This window comes from Marmota monax, unplaced genomic scaffold, assembly GCF_021218885.2.
Source record: "Marmota monax isolate L192 unplaced genomic scaffold, Marmota_monax_Labrador192_F-V1.1 WCK01_AAM20220418_F8-fsc00127, whole genome shotgun sequence".
In the NCBI taxonomy this organism is placed as follows: Eukaryota; Metazoa; Chordata; class Mammalia; order Rodentia; family Sciuridae; genus Marmota; species Marmota monax.
This window is the reverse complement of record NW_026692894.1, coordinates 3,428,293-3,445,935: the sequence shown is the minus strand read 5'-3', so window position 1 is coordinate 3,445,935 and position 17,643 is coordinate 3,428,293. Positions and strand designations below refer to the sequence as shown.

The 17,643-nt window shown below is 39.0% G+C and overlaps 1 protein-coding gene across 1 annotated transcript in view; it reads left to right on the top strand.

Annotated features, from left to right (window-relative positions):
• Positions 1 to 17,643, top strand: part of Dnah8 (dynein axonemal heavy chain 8) — a 295,657-nt gene that overhangs the window by 112,758 nt on the left and 165,256 nt on the right. Inside the window, exons 33-41 of the mRNA XM_046450645.2 lie at positions 269 to 406; positions 563 to 803; positions 4,276 to 4,475; positions 7,820 to 7,973; positions 9,393 to 9,556; positions 11,187 to 11,289; positions 12,471 to 12,575; positions 12,941 to 13,102; positions 15,882 to 16,106. Coding sequence (XP_046306601.2) covers positions 269 to 406; positions 563 to 803; positions 4,276 to 4,475; positions 7,820 to 7,973; positions 9,393 to 9,556; positions 11,187 to 11,289; positions 12,471 to 12,575; positions 12,941 to 13,102; positions 15,882 to 16,106 — 1,492 coding nt within the window. The remainder of the gene's footprint in view (positions 1 to 268; positions 407 to 562; positions 804 to 4,275; positions 4,476 to 7,819; positions 7,974 to 9,392; positions 9,557 to 11,186; positions 11,290 to 12,470; positions 12,576 to 12,940; positions 13,103 to 15,881; positions 16,107 to 17,643) is intronic.

Below are 17,643 nucleotides of genomic sequence, written 5' to 3'. Positions count from 1 at the left end.
TATTATTTTGAACATTTGAACTTGACCTATTATTTTATTATTTTTATTTACAGTATAAGGCAAGACATGCTAGGCCAGAGCTCTACCACTGAGCTACATCCCAACCTTTAAACTTGACATTATATATAGAACTTTAACAAAAATTTTGAGCTGAAAGCCTAGAGAGTTGTATGCATTTCTTGTCTAAGAGACGTTATGCATATAATTTTGAAATTTTGATTGTATGAACTCTGCCAATCCATGATGACTTAATTATTTTGTTCCCCAGAAAAGAACTCAACTTGCTGCAGAAGCTATATGGACTGTATGACACTGTGATGAGCAGTATTAGTGGTTATTATGAGATACTTTGGGGAGATGTAGATATTGAAAAAATCAATGCAGAGCTGCAGGAATTTCAAAACAGGTGAGCTCCGGTTGAATTAGCTTGTCTTTTTATTGTGCTTATCTCCTTAGTCTCCTATGGGTATTTCCCAGACTCACTTCTTTCCTGTGTGTACATAACACCTTCCTCAAAGAAATGCACAGATGATGAAGTTTTTTTTCTCTTTCTCTCTGAAAGGTGTCGTAAGCTTCCCAAAGGACTTAAAGATTGGCAAGCTTATTTGGATCTGAAAAAAAGAATCGATGATTTCAGTGAGTCATGTCCACTGCTAGAAATGATGACCAATAAGGCGATGAAACTGAGGCACTGGGACCGGATCTCCGAGTTAACTGGAACCCCATTTGATGTGGAATCTGATTCTTTTTGTCTTAGAAATATCATGGAAGCACCACTCCTCAAAAATAAGGATGACATTGAGGTACATAAGTACAGAAGTTCTTACCAATATGGTCCTTAAAGAATGGCTTTCTTTTCTGAGAATTGTACAAGTAGACATTTTATTTGATTTTTTATTTAGTTTAATACATAATCATTGTAAGAATTTATGGGGCACAGTGTGATTCTTTCAGTACATGTTTGCAATATGTAATGATCAAATCAGGGTAATTAGCATTTCCATCTCCTCTTCTGACTCTTTGGAAAACATGTGATGAGTTGCTATGAAGTAGAGTCACCCTGTTGTGCTGTAGAACGAAACTTATTCCTCCTATCCAGCTGTGTTTTGGCACCTGTTACCCATTGTCCTCCTATTCCCCTCTATAGCCAGTAGTAATTAATCCCTGTTCTACTCTTTTTTTTTTTTAAGCTTTGACATGAGAGAGAACATGTGGTATTTGTCTTGCTGCATCTGGCTCATGGAGGTTTTTTAATTCTTGAGTAGCTTTGGCCCTTATAGTTCTTGAAGCAAGAGGGTTTGAGCTTCTGTTAAGTACTCCATCAGAGTAACTTGTATCAGACATGTTTGTTATGCTTGCTGTGGAAAACTTGATAGTAAAATAGGCTTTGAGATGTGTCATGTCCATAAAGCTAGTATGAGTGTTCGAAAGTGTTAGCATAGAAAGGTGTATGAGTTGGAACTATTGGAACTGTAGGTATACTCCTGGACTTGTAAGAATAAAATAGTTACGAGGAGAGTTTTAGTAGCAGAGTTAATTATGTAGATTTCTGGAGTATAGGGGTTCTGAAGTACGGACAGTGGTTAGGATGCTTATGACAGGTAATGGTGTTGGGATGCTCTGCTAGAACAAGACGAGGAGCACATTCTGCACGAAAGCCAACACGAGTTCTGATTCTCTTTCTGTTATGAATTGACGGTGTGTTAGGGAGATTATTGCTCGTCTTCTATTATGCACCCTTAAAATGCAGACTGATCTTGAGCATTCCTGGCTTTTACAAAATAATCCTGTCACTCAAAGAAATAATACGATTATTCAAAATATATTAATTTTGGAGCCTCTCAATCTGTCCTCCTGTTCCTTAACTGCACATCCACTTAAAAAAAAACATCTGTTTATTCTTGTTGAATTCCTCAGGGCTCTTTTTCTAAATTTCCAATTTGGTGTTAATTGTAAAAGTCTACGAAGTTTTTAAAATTTCATCAATTATTACCTTCTTCCTTTCCAAGATTTTTTACTGACCCTTTTTGGTAGCTACATGTTCTTTTTCTACATTGTTTTCAATTTTCTGAATTCTATAGATTCTTAAATCTACATGTATCCTCAGATTTATAATTTTCAAATGTATAGTTTTATAGATGTCTTCACTTATCTCTTTGTGTATCCTAAACATAAACATTTTGAATTTTTTTTTATTGTTAAAAATTTCAAACTATGCAAAAGCAGAGATGCCCTTGCTTCAACAGGATCATCTCATGGTCATGATTATTTCACTTACACCTCCCATCCTCCACAACTCCAGTTTAGGCACAAAGATTGTTTCCAGATTATTCCATGAAACTGGACTGAGTTTTTTTTTTTTTTTTTGCTCTGGTTGTTTTTTATGTTGGCTATCTTTCTGAGCATTAGATTGTTTTTAAAATGTACTTTGTGATTTTTGTTCACTGGGAGGGTTCATTTTGAATGGCAGGAGTTCAAAAAATTTGGCTTCCATGATTTGCTAAAAATTGTTTCTTCTGTTCTGTGTTTTGACTTGCCTTGACTGGTGGCCTCGTGTTTCCTCTTCCACTACCCATCTTCCCTCAGCCCTGGACCTAGAACCAGGTGTTATAACAGCAGTTTATCCCCCACTGTGCTATGCGGGACGGATCTAGGCACGAGCTGACCTGTTTCAGGTCCTGCTTGTCCGGCTGGGTCCCTGTCACTGCATCCCTCTGTACACAGCATCATCTAATCTGGATGACGAGATGGCAGCTGGAGGCAGTGTTTCCAGGCTCCTTCCACAGAGGGAGGGATCTAGCCCTGGTTTCTTCTCTCTGATCTATGCTTTTAGTCTCCTATTCCCAGAGCCACCAGAGGCCTGCCCCCTCTGGACACAACCTGCAGGTCTGAGCTTCCGCTCTGCCTTTGGGTTTGCATTATTATCTAGTCCACTTCTCACTTGTGTTTTAAAGCCTGGCTAGGTTTGTTTTCTGTTTTCCCTTTTTATATTTTATCCATCATTCTAAGCCTTTTAGAGATGAGGAAATATACCATATGACCAGAAATCTCCCATATATATGGATTTGGATTTTCTGCCTTCCCCTGCCTTTTTTTTTAAAACTGTGTATGTACACCAAAAGTTTTGCTTTCAATGCATTTTTGCCCTATTTGTAAATATTACTAAGATACTATTGAAGGAAACAGTTGAAAAAAATCTTGGTGACATCTCATTTTTATGAGGAGGCTTTGTATTTAAAGATGTAGCCAGTCATAGGCTGCCATTTGAAAATTTATTTAGTAATTATAGGGATTAGGTATTAACTCTTGGTACCCCAGACAGACTCTGGGGACTGTCTGCTCAGAGGCACCCTGCTGCTCTGCCACATGCCCTCCCACCAGCCCACCTGGGTTCCTGCTGCTGCAGGATTTCCTGCCTCTACAGAAAGTCTTTTTCTGCTCCACTAGGATGTCCTCCTCTACAAGCCACCCTCTACTGGAATGGTGCCTGTTTCTCAGTGAGAAGCCTTTCCTCTTTGACAGTGCCCAAGTCAGTTCTGTCTCCTTAGAGCTCATGTGGTTGATGGCACTCATGGCATTTAAGACACACTAAATTGTGTTGTGCGTATTGGTGGCAACATCTTACACGTTACGTTCCTTTCCATCTCTGTGGTTTGGTGATCCTAAGTATGAAGTGAGTTGAGGGATGGTGGGGAAAATATGTCACTTTTATTTTCCCTTGTGAGACTTTCATGTCAAGAATTCTCAGGTAAGTAGGAAAACCCATAAGAAAAAAAAAAAGAGTTTTGTCTTTTAAGCTGAAACAGGCAAGAACATTGGTAATATTTATATGTTACTTGAAATAGATTCACACTATTCTCATTTGTTTCTCCCAGCTGGCCTCCCAGCTGGGATTATCTCCCTGTTAGTCAAAAACGCCAGTTAGAAACTTGATCAAGGATTGGGGGGTCACTCAGGGATTGACTGCTTGCCTAGCGTACAAAGGCTCTGTGTTTGATCCCCAGCACCACGAAAAATTAATAAAACTAAATTAAATTTTAAAAATGATTTATATTCCATTATCTTATATATGTGGTCCAAGAGAATAATTTGTAGTCGAGTCATAAGGTTCTGGTGTGAACCTGCAGCGCAAGAGGCTTGGTTTTCTTACTTGCAAAATGACTTCCTGGACTAGATGGCTTCTGAGTCCCTTTCTGAGCAAAAATCTACGATTTTATGACGCATTTAACTTGAGGTTGGAAATGTCATGCTGTATTCTTTGATTTTTCTCTGCAGGATATTTGCATATCTGCCAGTAAGGAAAAGGATATTGAGGCCAAGTTGACTCAGGTGATTGAGAACTGGACCAACCAGAACCTGAGTTTTGCAACATTTAAGGGCAAGGGCGAGCTCCTGCTCAAAGGAACTGAATCAGGAGAAATCATCACTCTGATGGAGGACAGTTTAATGGTCTTAGGCTCCTTACTAAGCAACAGGTAATTTTATCATTTGGGGAAGAGACTTTAATTTGGTGTTTAGGGTTATAAAATATTAGGTAAACCCCAAGTTTGCAGCTGTGGCACCACATGAGTTTCTGCCCTACAGTGCTAGCTCTTACTTGTTCCAGTGAGAACTATTTCACCCCAAAATCATGATCCCCATCCTTTCTTTTATGGTACTCATCATCTACCCTGACCTATTGTTTTCCAGGTGTCCCCATCATAATTATACCCCGTCCCATTGGCAGGTTCTCTGAACATCTTGGCTCCGTACTGAGATGTCCTCTTTATTTTATTGTCTCTTTTTTGTTCCTCTGAGTTCTTGTCATTGCTGTCTTTAGCTAACCCTGTTCAAGCATTTGCCCAGCGTCTCAGGAAAAGCAAGCTGGCCACACATGAAAGCAATGTACCCATAAGAGGGCTTGGCACTTAGAGACCTGCATTTTTATGGTGAAAAGTGGGGATATCTGTGTCGGTTCCACTGTGGCTCGAATGAGGCCACCATTCATCATTAACAAGCTCAGAGGTACATGTGATCTGAAGCACAGACTTAGGAAATTTCAATGGGAATGTCAAGTCTTTGATCTGGGATTTGCAACCTATATTCTCTTATGTGACTAGACCATAGTTCCTGGCTGTTTTTTTTTTTTTTTTATCCTAACATACCTAAGAAATATGTCACAACCCCATCATTAACAGAGACAATGTCCAGGGAACATGGGGATTCTCACACCCCTTCTCCAGGTTCCTGGGTAATGAATGGCACCTGTGTGGCCTGGCCCCAGGAGCAGCCTTGTGTTTGAATAATGTATTAATTGACTGGCTTGAATATATTGAGATCAAACTCCCAGAGTACCTCCTCTGCTCTCAGGGAATCTGAATAGTCCTTGCAAAGGTGATCCTAAGATGTTTATTGGTTCCTGGACTTCCTGGGCAACTACTTCCCCATTGCAGATTTTGCCATCCTGACTTCCTGCATGATGGCCTCTTGAAGAAGAGGGCATAGATTGTCCTGAGCTGTGTCTGTGGCCAAGGAGTTCAGGATGTAAATCCTTAAACTTTGTATTTGCTTGGATATAACCTGATGGGTATAATACCTATTTATGGTCCTGGTAAACTCAGCGTTAAACTAGGAAGAGTACTGGATATCTACAAAGTCGTCACATTTTGGGAGATTCTCCTCCTAGAGAACTTTGCGGCACCTACTGAAATCTGGAAATCCTGTTCCATTACTAACCACAAACTGACCTCAGAGGAGGCACTGCTGTCCTCTGGGACTACCTGGATGTGGTTTCAGAAGCCCTAGTGAATCAGTGCTGTTCCCCAGGAAACACTTGATTCCACATCAAAACTATTTGCCATGGCCATAAACTGAACTTAGCCTCGTGCTGTAACTAAAATTGGGATCCTTACCCGGTAGCTGCCCATCAGTTCTTCCACGGCATCCACTCTGTTTCTTGTGTTTCTCTGTTGAGCTCAGCTTTATGGGTACCTTGTGTTCTTGTAAACACTTCAGTCTTGCACACGTCCCCCATGGGTGAGGGAAAGGGTTCCCCTCCAGAGGGATGGGCTGGCTGAGAAATAAAAGCTAAGAAAATAATACTAAGAAATAACCACAAGACACAGGAAATATATTTTCGGGGAGCGGGCAGTGATGGGCCAAGCTTACCAGAGGCTTGCAGCTTCTAACAAGAAAAAGGGCCTGGACGTCTGGTTTATTTGTATCGGCACAGATCAAAAGGATTTGATAGAAAGTTCTTCGCAAAAACAGGATAGAGGTGGGGGCAGGTAGGCTTCTTGGTTCTTAATGGGTCACACCCATCCCCAGTGTTATACCGGACCTTTTGGCAGTACTGGGTAGGAGTTCACTTGTATCTGGCCATCTCACCAGCAGGGGTGCCTCTGGGAGTTCCCAGATACCAGATCTTCCTGCTCAGTGGCTTCCGTGCCTATCTGGTCCACGAACATTTCACACATGAAATCCCAGATCAAAGACTTGACATTCCCATTGAAATTTCCTAAGTCTGTGCTTCAAATCACATGTACCTCTGAGCTTGTTAATGATGAATGGTGGCCTCATTCGAGCCACAGTGGAACCGACACAGATATCCCCACTCTTCACCATAAAAATGCAAGTCTCTAAGTGCCAAGCCTCCTCATGGTGTAGGCATCACCCGTACATTGCTTTCATGTGTGGCTTCTCATTCTTCAGCCAACACTGATGACCAGGAAACAGGACCCAGACTATTTTGGTATAGCTCTCCTGGATTGCTAGCACTGCAAAATTGTAGTGCCTGGTGGAATTCATGGTCTGTTACTGCCATCTATCCTAGCTGGTGACCTAATGCTGGGTTCACAAAATCTGTCTATTCCAATAACTTAAGAAAATGACAAAGAAAGCATGCAAACACACAAAAGTACCTTTTCAAAATCTGTGATGCCTCTCTGATCTTAAGGGTCTGTGGAAAGAGAGAAAGCTACTGGAATTCTTTATTCTTATATAGGGGACACACAAGGGGAGGTTCCATGGAACATTCTATCCCCAAAAGGGTAAAGGGGTAGGATTACAAAGGAACAGATGACAGTACTCAACCCCAGCGGGTGACGGGCGATGCCTACACCTGGAGCCACGCCTTGTTATCTGAGCTGAGGTAATGCTGAAGTTTCTGTAGACCTCAATAATTGTTCAGTGACCCAGGCATCAGGACTTAAAGGTGTGTTCATCCAGGGCAGCTCCTGACGGTTTATGGGTGGAGGAGGGACCTCAAGCTTGACACTAATTTTGCTGTAATCTTTCTCTGTATGAGCTTGGCGATACCTAGTCCTCTCCTGATCTTTAAGGATTAGATTTGTTTTGTCGCATTAGAGATGATCTATCTCTTAGATGAAGACTTTAAGACCATTCATAGAAGGAAAATCCCTGGGTAAAGGTCTCTTTCTACAGAGTAGAGTAGCAAACAGTGAGTTATGTGTCGCTCTCACAGTAAGTCCCCACTTGGCTTAGGCTCACAGAGTCTGGGAAAACCACATTATTCTTGTTATTGTCTTATCCCAGGAGCCAACAGCACAGTTCTTTGCCAGTCCTCCATGCCATAAGTCTTGCCCCATTTTTCTATTTCATGACTGACACATGGGAACAATAAGTGAAATCACTATAATTATATAAGCTTTATTAATAAAAAGCAAAGATTTCCTTAGTTGTATGATATTTCTGAGGGACTGCCCTTTTAGGACAAAATGTTTATTCCCAAAGAAATGTTTCTCCTGTGATTAACTTTGTTAGGTCACACTATTTACTAATCTTCCTTGAAACATAACATTTTTCCATTCTTGCCTTTTAGATATAATACCCCATTTAAAAAAACTATACAGAATTGGGTGTATAAATTGTCCACTTCCTCAGACATAATTGAAGAGTGGCTAGTGGTGCAGAATCTTTGGGTCTACCTCGAAGCTGTCTTTGTAGGTGGAGATATTGCCAAACAGCTCCCTCAGGTAAATAGGGCTTTTGTAATGCCTGATAAAATAATTGGGTATGTGTGACCTGCAGGTCTCTGTGAAAGATGTGTGGTTAAGTTTTGCCCATGCTACTGGTTGGCAAACTCTGGCTGCTCACCTGCTTTAAATAAAGTTTTATTGGAACATGGCCACATCCACTCATTTGCATATTCTCCATGGTTGCTTTAGCACTATAACAGCAGAGCAGAGTCATTGGAACATACACCATATAGTCCATTAAGTCTTAAATATTTACTATCCAGCCCTTTATGGGGGAAAAAATGCTCACCTCTGATTTACATTAGCAGAAAGAAGAAACAGGTAGTTTCAAACACTGAAAAATCTTGAGATGAACTATGTGAGGTTACTTTCAAATACAGAACTGTTAAATTATAGTAGTTCATCTCTTCCAAGAGCTAACCTTATAATATTCCTCTGAGAATTGTATTAAGATTAATCTGTATTCTGTAGGCACAGATTAACTCTTAGTAAGTCTGCTACTAGCAGATCAGAAATATACTGTGGGGTAAAGAAATAGCCTGAGAACCTTGTAATGAAACCTTTGAAAGAGCTCCTTTGGGGACTTTTAAGCAAATGTCAATAATTAACTGATGGATTTAGACTATGAAGGTAACTTTCCTATTAGAAAATTAAGCCTGAAATAATTAAGCTAGAAATTCCTAAAGGTTTTCTATCTACAGACAGGATCTATATAGGTTATAAATCAAGGACAGAAGGTATTGAAAATACTTGATTTTTTTTCTTTGTAATACATTTTTAGAGTACAAAACTAAAACATATTGGTTTTGTTTTTTAATTAGAAAGTTGCATTTTTAATAGAGGCATAATTATGCCAATTTCTAGAGGCATTTTGCAACTGAATGCAAAGTTTCCTATCATCCATAGTAAGTAGAAAGTTTTCATTTGCACAAATGTAAATGAAGCTTTGTTTTGTGTTTTCACTGTTTTTTTACCCCCTTTTTTTCTTTCTTATCTCCTGCCTGGGGTACCAATGAGTTGTAATTATACCAAGGACCCTGAGATCAAATTATTTTCATGCTTCTTCACTTTTTGCTCATTGAACCAAAACACCTGGAGTGCTGAATGACTGGATTTGAACTTTAAGTTGATAGCTCTGCAAATTAATCATGTAGCACTTCAAAAAATGTATTAAATGCAAGGAAACAAATAACTGGTAAACCCCATTGTGATGGAGAAGTATTTTTAATAAGAAGCTTTATAAGTTCAGGGTTTTGTGTTCTTCAGAATTAATTCAGTTGAAAAAAAGTGGTTTAAATTATGTAGCCTAAGATTAATCTAGGCTGGTTTGAAGAACTGTAAGAAGGTCCAAACTGAACACTTTGCTTTTTCAAATATCCACATGCTAATCTTTACTCCCTATGGATTTGTTTTTAGGAAGCAAAACGGTTTCAGAATATTGACAAGGCGTGGATAAAAATAATGCAGCGAGCTCATGAGAATCCCAATGTAATCAGTTGTTGTGTTGGAGATGAAACCATGGGGCAACTCTTGCCCCATCTACACGAGCAGCTGGAATTGTGTCAGAAGTCACTTACAGGGTAAGATCTGACTCTTAAAATGATGCATCATTTTATATGTGATGGTGTTTATCCCACACAAATTACTACTATGGACTGCTTTTCTGGTTTTCTGGTGATGGTTGAAGTTGGAATAGGATTTTAAATTTTCACAAAACTTTAGTTTTTCTTAGACTTGTGGTAGGTGAGTGAAGGTATTGTGTTAGTTTTCTACCACCTTAAGTGCCCTTCAACAGATGAATTGATAAAGAAAATGTGGTATATCTACACAATACAGCCGTAAAGCCATAATACTCAGCCATAAAAAAGAATAACTTCATTATACTTGTCAGTAAATGGGTGGGTCTGGAGACTATCATGCCAAGTGAAATAACCCAGTTCCCCAAAGCCAAAGGTCAAATGTACTCTCTGATATGTGGAAGCTAACTCACAATAAGGGGGGCAGAGGGGAAGAATAGAAGTTCAGTAGATTAGACAGTGGGGAGTAGAGGGCAGGAAGGGGGCATAGGAAAAGGAAAGACAGTGGAATGAATCTGACATAACTTTCCTATGTACGTATGTGAAAACATCACAGTGAATCCCTTCATCATGCACGTCTACAAGAAAGGGGTCCTAACTAGAGTAAGATATATTCCATACTTGTATAATTATACCACAATGAATTCTACTGTCATGTATAACAAAAAGAACCAATAAAAAATTTAAAAGACATTATATTAGTTTTCTAAGGATGCTGTGACAAATTATGTGGCTTAAAGCCATAGAAATTTATTCTCTCACAGCCCTAGGGACCAGAAATATGAAGTCAAAATTGTCAGCTCCCTCTGAAGGCTTTATTGGAGAATCCTTCCTTGCTGCTTACAGCTTGTGATGGTGTTGGGAGCTCCTTGGCTTGTGACCACCAAACTCCACTTCCTATGTGTGTTGTTACCTGGTCAGCTCCTTTCCCTCTTTTACAAGGACACTTGTCTTTGGGTTTAAAGCTCATCTGGATCATCTGGATTATGTAGGATGATGTCTTCTCAAGATCCTTGATTTCATTACATCTGCAGAGACCTCCTTTCCCAATGTCACACTTATAGATTGCAGGGAATAGTATGTGGACATGCCTTCTGGAGGGGCTACCCTTCAGTCCACTATGGGCAGTGGAGTATAGAATTTCACTGAGAGAACAGCTAATGAGATGAATTCACAGATAATTAAAGAAATTTGTAAATGTTTTTCTTAAAATCAAATTTGCTTTCAGTTTCCATTTGAAATAGGGATTCCAGTTTGTTCCAGTGACTGCCTCTGTCCTGACTTAGTGGTTAATGGTCCCCCATGTCATCCTCACAATGTCCTCGTTTGGAGATAAATTCACTGTTCACTGTGGGTTTGAGCCATGAGGTTCCCATTACTCTTAGGAAGCTCTCAGGAGGTAGGGGAGGCGGATGGCAGGAGGCCTCTCTCCGAGTCACTTTCATTGCTTCCCTTGTTTTCCTGAACGCCATCTGTGGTGGAGCACAGCTTTTGTTCTCTCTAAACAGTCCAGAGGTGATATCTGTAGGTGTTTGCTGTTATCTTTTTGAAGATGTTAGTGATGTCTTATGAAAAACATTCATAATTCAAAAAAAAAGTCACTTTTGGTAATGTGTGTTGACTTTATCTGAAGGTATTTGGAGAAGAAGCGGTTATTATTTCCAAGATTCTTCTTTGTATCTGATCCAGTTCTCCTGGAAATCCTTGGACAAGCCAGTGATTCCCATACCATACAGGTACAATCTTAAGTATCTAGGATTTAAGGTGCTTTTTCAACAGCATGCATAATCCAAAATAAAAATAAAGTTAACATCTAAAATGGGTAGACAGGAAAGATGAACACTAAAGATTATGTTGCTTATAGAACATCCTGTTTACTGTGGATTCTAAGCCTGCCAGCCTCACACAATCCAGTGGCATTGATGATGTAGTGTCACCCGCTGTACCCCTGGCTAGCTATGCGACCTTGGCAAGCTTCTTAATTTTCCCGTGCCTTGGTTTCCTTATCTGTAAAGTAAGGACATTAATGGTCTCCATCTTACAGGATTGTCATGAGGATTACATGAGACAATGCAAAAAACAGTACTGCACACACTGTGCGCTCGCTGACTGGATTCACCCTGATGAGAATCTTATTCTAAATATTCTTAGACCAAATGGGGTCGTGGTTTAGATTGGTCCTTTTTTCTTCTCAAATGCTTTTAGTCATTTCCAAGAGCAGCACCTCAGGAGGAAGAGACAATCCACACGCAGGGCATAGGAAGCCTTACTTATCCCAGGCTGTTTCTGGTTTGGGGATCTGGGAATGGCTACTATTTTCTTCCTTGTTGGCTTCCAGGGAGTTGTGGGGGTGAGAAAAGAGAGGAGAGATGTAAAATCTGTGAAAGGCAGACGGAAAGCTAAGGACCAAGGCAGAACTGGGCATGTCTGGGAGGGGAGAGGGCTGCGATAGTATGATTCAGGCTCCATCTGAAGGGAGAAGGGGCAATATAGTGCCATCAAATTTTGCAGAACTTGGAGAAAACATTCTGTGGGATTTTAAAAAGTGAGCCTCAGAGCTGGGGTTGTGGCTCAGTGGTAGAGCACTTGCATAGCACGTGTGAGGCACTGGGTTTGATCCTCAGCACCACATAAAAAAATAAATAAATAAAATAATAGTTGTATCCATCTACAACTAAAAAACTGAAGAAAAAAAAAAGAGGCTAGAGGGAATGCCTGGTCCCTTCCAACACATTAGGATGAAACAATAAGGTGTCATCTATGAAGAATAAGTCCTCATGAGACATTATATAACAGATTAAAGCAATATAGAGACAAAATATATCTTTAAAAAAATTTAACCAACAGATTCCATGCTTCATTATTATGTAGTGTTTAGCCTAATGTGTCATGTATCTCTCTATCATGTTTCTTACAGCCACATCTCCCTGCAGTGTCTGACAACATAAATGAGGTGACATTTCATGCCAAAGACTATGATCGTATGATGGCTGTCATATCAAGAGAAGGAGAAAAAATTCTTGTAATTTGCTTTGGTTATGATTTTGTTATTAGGATTTCTTTAAAACTTGAGGTTGGGGAGAAGGCAGCGGGCAGAGGGTTAGTAACCTTGGGTTCTAATTCTGTAGCTCTGACTTTCTTACAAACTTGTTTGGTGAAATCATTTAACTTAACTGAGACTCATTTTTATCATTGATAAATGAGAGTCGAGACTAAATGATCTATATAGTTCCTTCCAATTATGGTAATAGATGTTTATACCCATGTTTTACATACTTTGTATAATTATAAAACAATTTGCATGGAGATATCATGATTTATAAAGTCAAGTGTGTGACATTTAAAAATTATTGTCGGTTTGTAATCTATTTGTGTGAATGTTTTTAGTTGGATAGTCCTGTGATGGCCAAGGGTCCTGTAGAGATTTGGCTTATGGATTTATTGAGAGTGCAGATGTCATCCTTGCATAATATAATTAGGTCTGCATTCTATCAAATCAGCGATTCAGGATTTCAACTTTTACCTTTCCTCGGTCACTTCCCAGCACAGGTGAGAAGCATGGTATTTACTAAATATTAATTAATGTTAATTCCCAGTACAGTATTTACTAATATTAAAAGAAAAGTAGGGGCTGGAGTAGTGGCTTAGCAGTAGAGCGCTTACTTAGCATGTGCGAGGCACTGGGCACTGGGTTCAATTCTTAGCACCACAAGAAAATAAATAAAATAAAGGTATTGTGTCCAACTACAACTAAACAAAGAAATATATATTAAAAAAAAAAGAAAGAAAGAAAGGGAAATCAGGGGTGGGGTAGGGTGGAGTAAGGGTCTGCTTAGGTGGTGTGGACCTGACAGTGTGCAGGCTGCTGTAGCTTTGGACTAAAGTGGCAACCCATCTGCACCCAACCTCATCTCCCCACATCTGCCTGTCAGCCGGCACCATCTACCCAATATCCCCCGGCAAAGTGTTCTCCCTTCATTGAGGACATGTGGCAAGACTGAAACCACTTATGGAAAATTTCATCTTCCAGATACACACACACACAGACACACACACACACACATATACACACACATATGCATGGAAAATTTCATCTTCCAGATACACACACACACACACACACACGCATGCATGCCAGTTCATAGGTAAATAGGATACTGATGCAGCCCTGGGAATGCACATATATGAAAGGAATGAGCCTGCCTTTTCCTGAGATGAAATCTATATTGCCTTTTTGTTTCTCTTGACTTCAAGTGATTTAAAGGGTAAATTGGTATACATGTCAAGGAGGCTTTCTCCTGCAACTAGCATCTTAGAGAGAAGACCTGGAAGAGGCTGGGGGTGGAATAGCTATTTTCACAAACTGCTCTCATGTCCCGTGTCTCTTAGAAATGCATTGTTATGCGTCAAGTAGTATTAAAACCCAATATCAGAAATGAGTTTCATTAAATCTTCATCTCAGATAAATGAAAAATGGTAATTCATGATCTGATAAGAAATAGTGTGAGACAGACGATGAGAACTATCCAAGGAAAATACAGGCAGTTTTTGCCCAAACTATATTTCTTCTGCAACAATTCCCCACAACACGAATTTGAAATCCAACCCACAGTGGAGACAGCAGAGATGTTAAGAAATTACTCATTCAAATTGCATGTGCACAAATATAGAATCAACCTTTATTGGACGGAATATTTTAATATTATGATTTTTGTATTACATAGTATCTTGATAAGTTTTAGTATTCTTATTAGTATTATTACCTTTTTGATAAAGCTTTATAAAGTACTTTATATGGTAAGCTTAGAAAATATCTTCTTAGGTTAAATCAGCATATTTTCCCTCTCCTAGGAAATTCATCCTCTATATTCTGAAGTCTAATTTAGACCAAGGATCTAGTATTGAGTGGAAAGTTGAGAGCAAGTTCAGAGCTGTGGTGAAGTGAAGCAGGGTATAATAGGAAAGTTGACCAGCTTTCAGGATTTTCTTTATATCCATATATATAAAAATACGATTTATAAAATATAATGTAAAAATAATGATATGTGTGTGTATATATGCACACATAATGAATAATATTGATGATTACTTTTATGATCTCTCCTAGAGCAGAAATTATAGGCGTTAGGTGACACCTATTTACAATTTCTTTATGCCTTCACCAGGATGCCAAGGACAAACTTCTGCCCTCCACACTTTCTGTCTTTTGTAGTTAACTATAAAAATAGAGACATAGATGATATAGATGGCATGGATATTATAGAGAGTGAGAGATCAAGAAAGAAGATAGGCAGCATATTGTATTTAGAAGATGCAAAGAAACCTTTGGAAAACCTTGCTCAAGGGAAAATACACAGTGAAGAGTTTATTAATTCCATTTGCTTTTCTTGAGAAAGAAAAACAATGGAGGTATCTGGTGATCTCGGGCCCTCTATAAAAACATTTCATAAGCATCTTCCGTAACATATGCTATAATTTGGATGTGTCAGAAACTTAAACCCAAAGCAATAGTATTGGGAATTGGGGTTTAATAAGTGGTGATTACATCATAGGGGCTCTGCCCTCGTGATTAATGTATGTCATTATAGCCAGAGTAGGTTGGTTATCATGTGAGCAGTTTTGGGGGCATATTTGGGGGCTGGGGCTGGGTAGCTTAGTGGGAGAGCGCTTGCCTAGCATATGAGTGGGTTTGATCCTCAGCAGCACATAAAAAGTGCAATTTAGATATTCCTCCTTTTTAAAAAAATTACATGCCAGCCAGTTGAACAACCATATGTGTATATTCATTTGTTATTCTGAATGTCTAGAACCAGTTATGTGATATAAACCAACTAATTATTTTATTATTTATTATTTATTTTTTAAAATAAAGGCAGTCTGTTCATCTACAACTACAAAAAAAAAAAAATAGAACATGTTTGGCCCCTTAGCACTAGCTTGCACATGCTCTTGCCCTTCTGCCTTCTGCCATGAGATGATGCAGCAAGAAGGCCCTCACCAGGTCCTGGCTCCTAGATTTTGACTTCCCAGCTCCCAGAACTGTGAGGAATAAATTTCTTTATAAATTGTCCAGTCTGTGCTATCCTGTTATAATAACACTAAATGACTAAGACAACATACGTAGTTTAATAAACGGTGGCCATTAATTATTTACTTGTGTACATTGAAATAATTAAATATTAATAATTAGGATGTGAGATGTCTGCCCTCCCTTTCAGAGTAGTTTCTTAGTTAAAAACAAGTAAAATCTGGTTTGTCTTCGCGTGAATAAGTGGCCACTACATCTTATTGTAGATACACTTTAAATATTTCTTTACTGGGTTTGCAGGTTGGGCTTCTGGGAATTCAGATGTTATGGACACATGATTCAGAAGAAGCTTTAAATAATGCAAAAGATGACAGGAAAATCATGCAAGTAACCAATCAGAAATTTTTGGATATTCTAAATGTTCTTATTAGCCAGACAACGCATGACCTAAGCAAGTTTGATAGAGTGAAATTTGAAACTCTAATTACCATCCATGTGCATCAGAGAGATATTTTTGATGATTTGGTAAAGTATCTTTTTTTCCTATACCAAAGTAATTTAGTGTATTAATTAATAATGAACAGTTAAGGATTATACAGATTGCCTAACTTATGTGAACTTTCCATCTTCTTTTTTGTGACTATCTCCATCAACACCTGTATGGGATAGTTTGAACAACCATATGTGTATATTCATTTGTTATTCTGAATGTCTAGAACCAGTTATATGATATAAACCAACAATTATTTTATTAAACGATTACTGGGGATATGACATAGTTGAGGTGGGATGGGTCATGAGCTATGATGGACTAGTTAGGAAAGGCAAGTCCAGGTGGAATGCACCAGCTTTAGGGAGCTCTCATGGCTGTTTAATTGATCATCCCATAGTGCTTGATTTGGTCAAGGTTCTGTGGGGTAGGAGTAAGTGGAGTGGTTTTGAATTTTTCTTAGAAACTAGAGCTTTGGGGCCCAGCTAGGTTCTCCCAAGGTGGGGATTCTTACCATGGGATATGGGTCCAGGTGGCTTTCATATACCACCACCACCACCAGCACTCTTTGCCTTTACCCTGATTTTATTCTACTTAATTGCATCAGTCTTAATGACACCTCTTTCCTCATTACAGATACATAATCTATGCCACTTAGGGCCCTTTTTAGAGAATATGATCACAGACTACCTATTTTAAAAGTTCCAGTCAGATAAATTGCATTTATTGATGGCTGTTTGAAGACATGGAGTCAGTCATCTGTTCTTTTGCAATCCAGATACTCCTTCTTTTTTAAAAAAATTACATGCCAGCCAGTTGCATTGGCATCACCTGGGAGCTTGTTAGAAAAGCAGAGTCTCTATCTAGTCTTCCTCCTCCTACCCCAGACCTACTGAAATCAGAATCTAAAGTTTAACAAGGTTCCCAGGTGATTCATATACATATTAAAGTTTAAGAAAAACTACTGTAGGATTTTTCTCTGGATCAAACTAATCAGAAGGCTGCATACTTAACCATACTGCCTTTCACAGACTTGTTTTCATTGAATTGCAATTACCCTTATACTTTTACTTTCAATTAAGTCCACCTCTAGAAACCCTGGAGTTGAATCCACTATTGTATCTGCTATGAACCTACTATGGAGGACATTTTTGCATCTCCGACTTCTAAAGCTTTAGTCCCATGGAAGAAATTTCTTGTAAAACTAAGAGCTGGGTTGAAGCTGTAGCTCAGTGGTAGAGTGCTTGCCTAGCACACATGAGGCCCTGGGTTTGATTCCAGCCCCACAAACTAATAAAAAATCAAGAACAACAAAACCCTAAGTGCTGAGCAGAGCTTATTTTCATGTAGAATGGATTTAAAAAAATTAAAAGCTCATACAACAAAAACTACAGAACAGTTTTTGTCTTAATTACCACTAGCCTCACATTAAGTTTGCATCTCGACTGCAATAAACCTTCCTGGCTGGCGTATGTACCTGCGCCTTTTCCATGTGTCATGCTTACAATATTGTAATACATGTTCAGAACTTAATGAATGCATTAGCTGTTCTTTTTCTCCTCCACCTCCTTC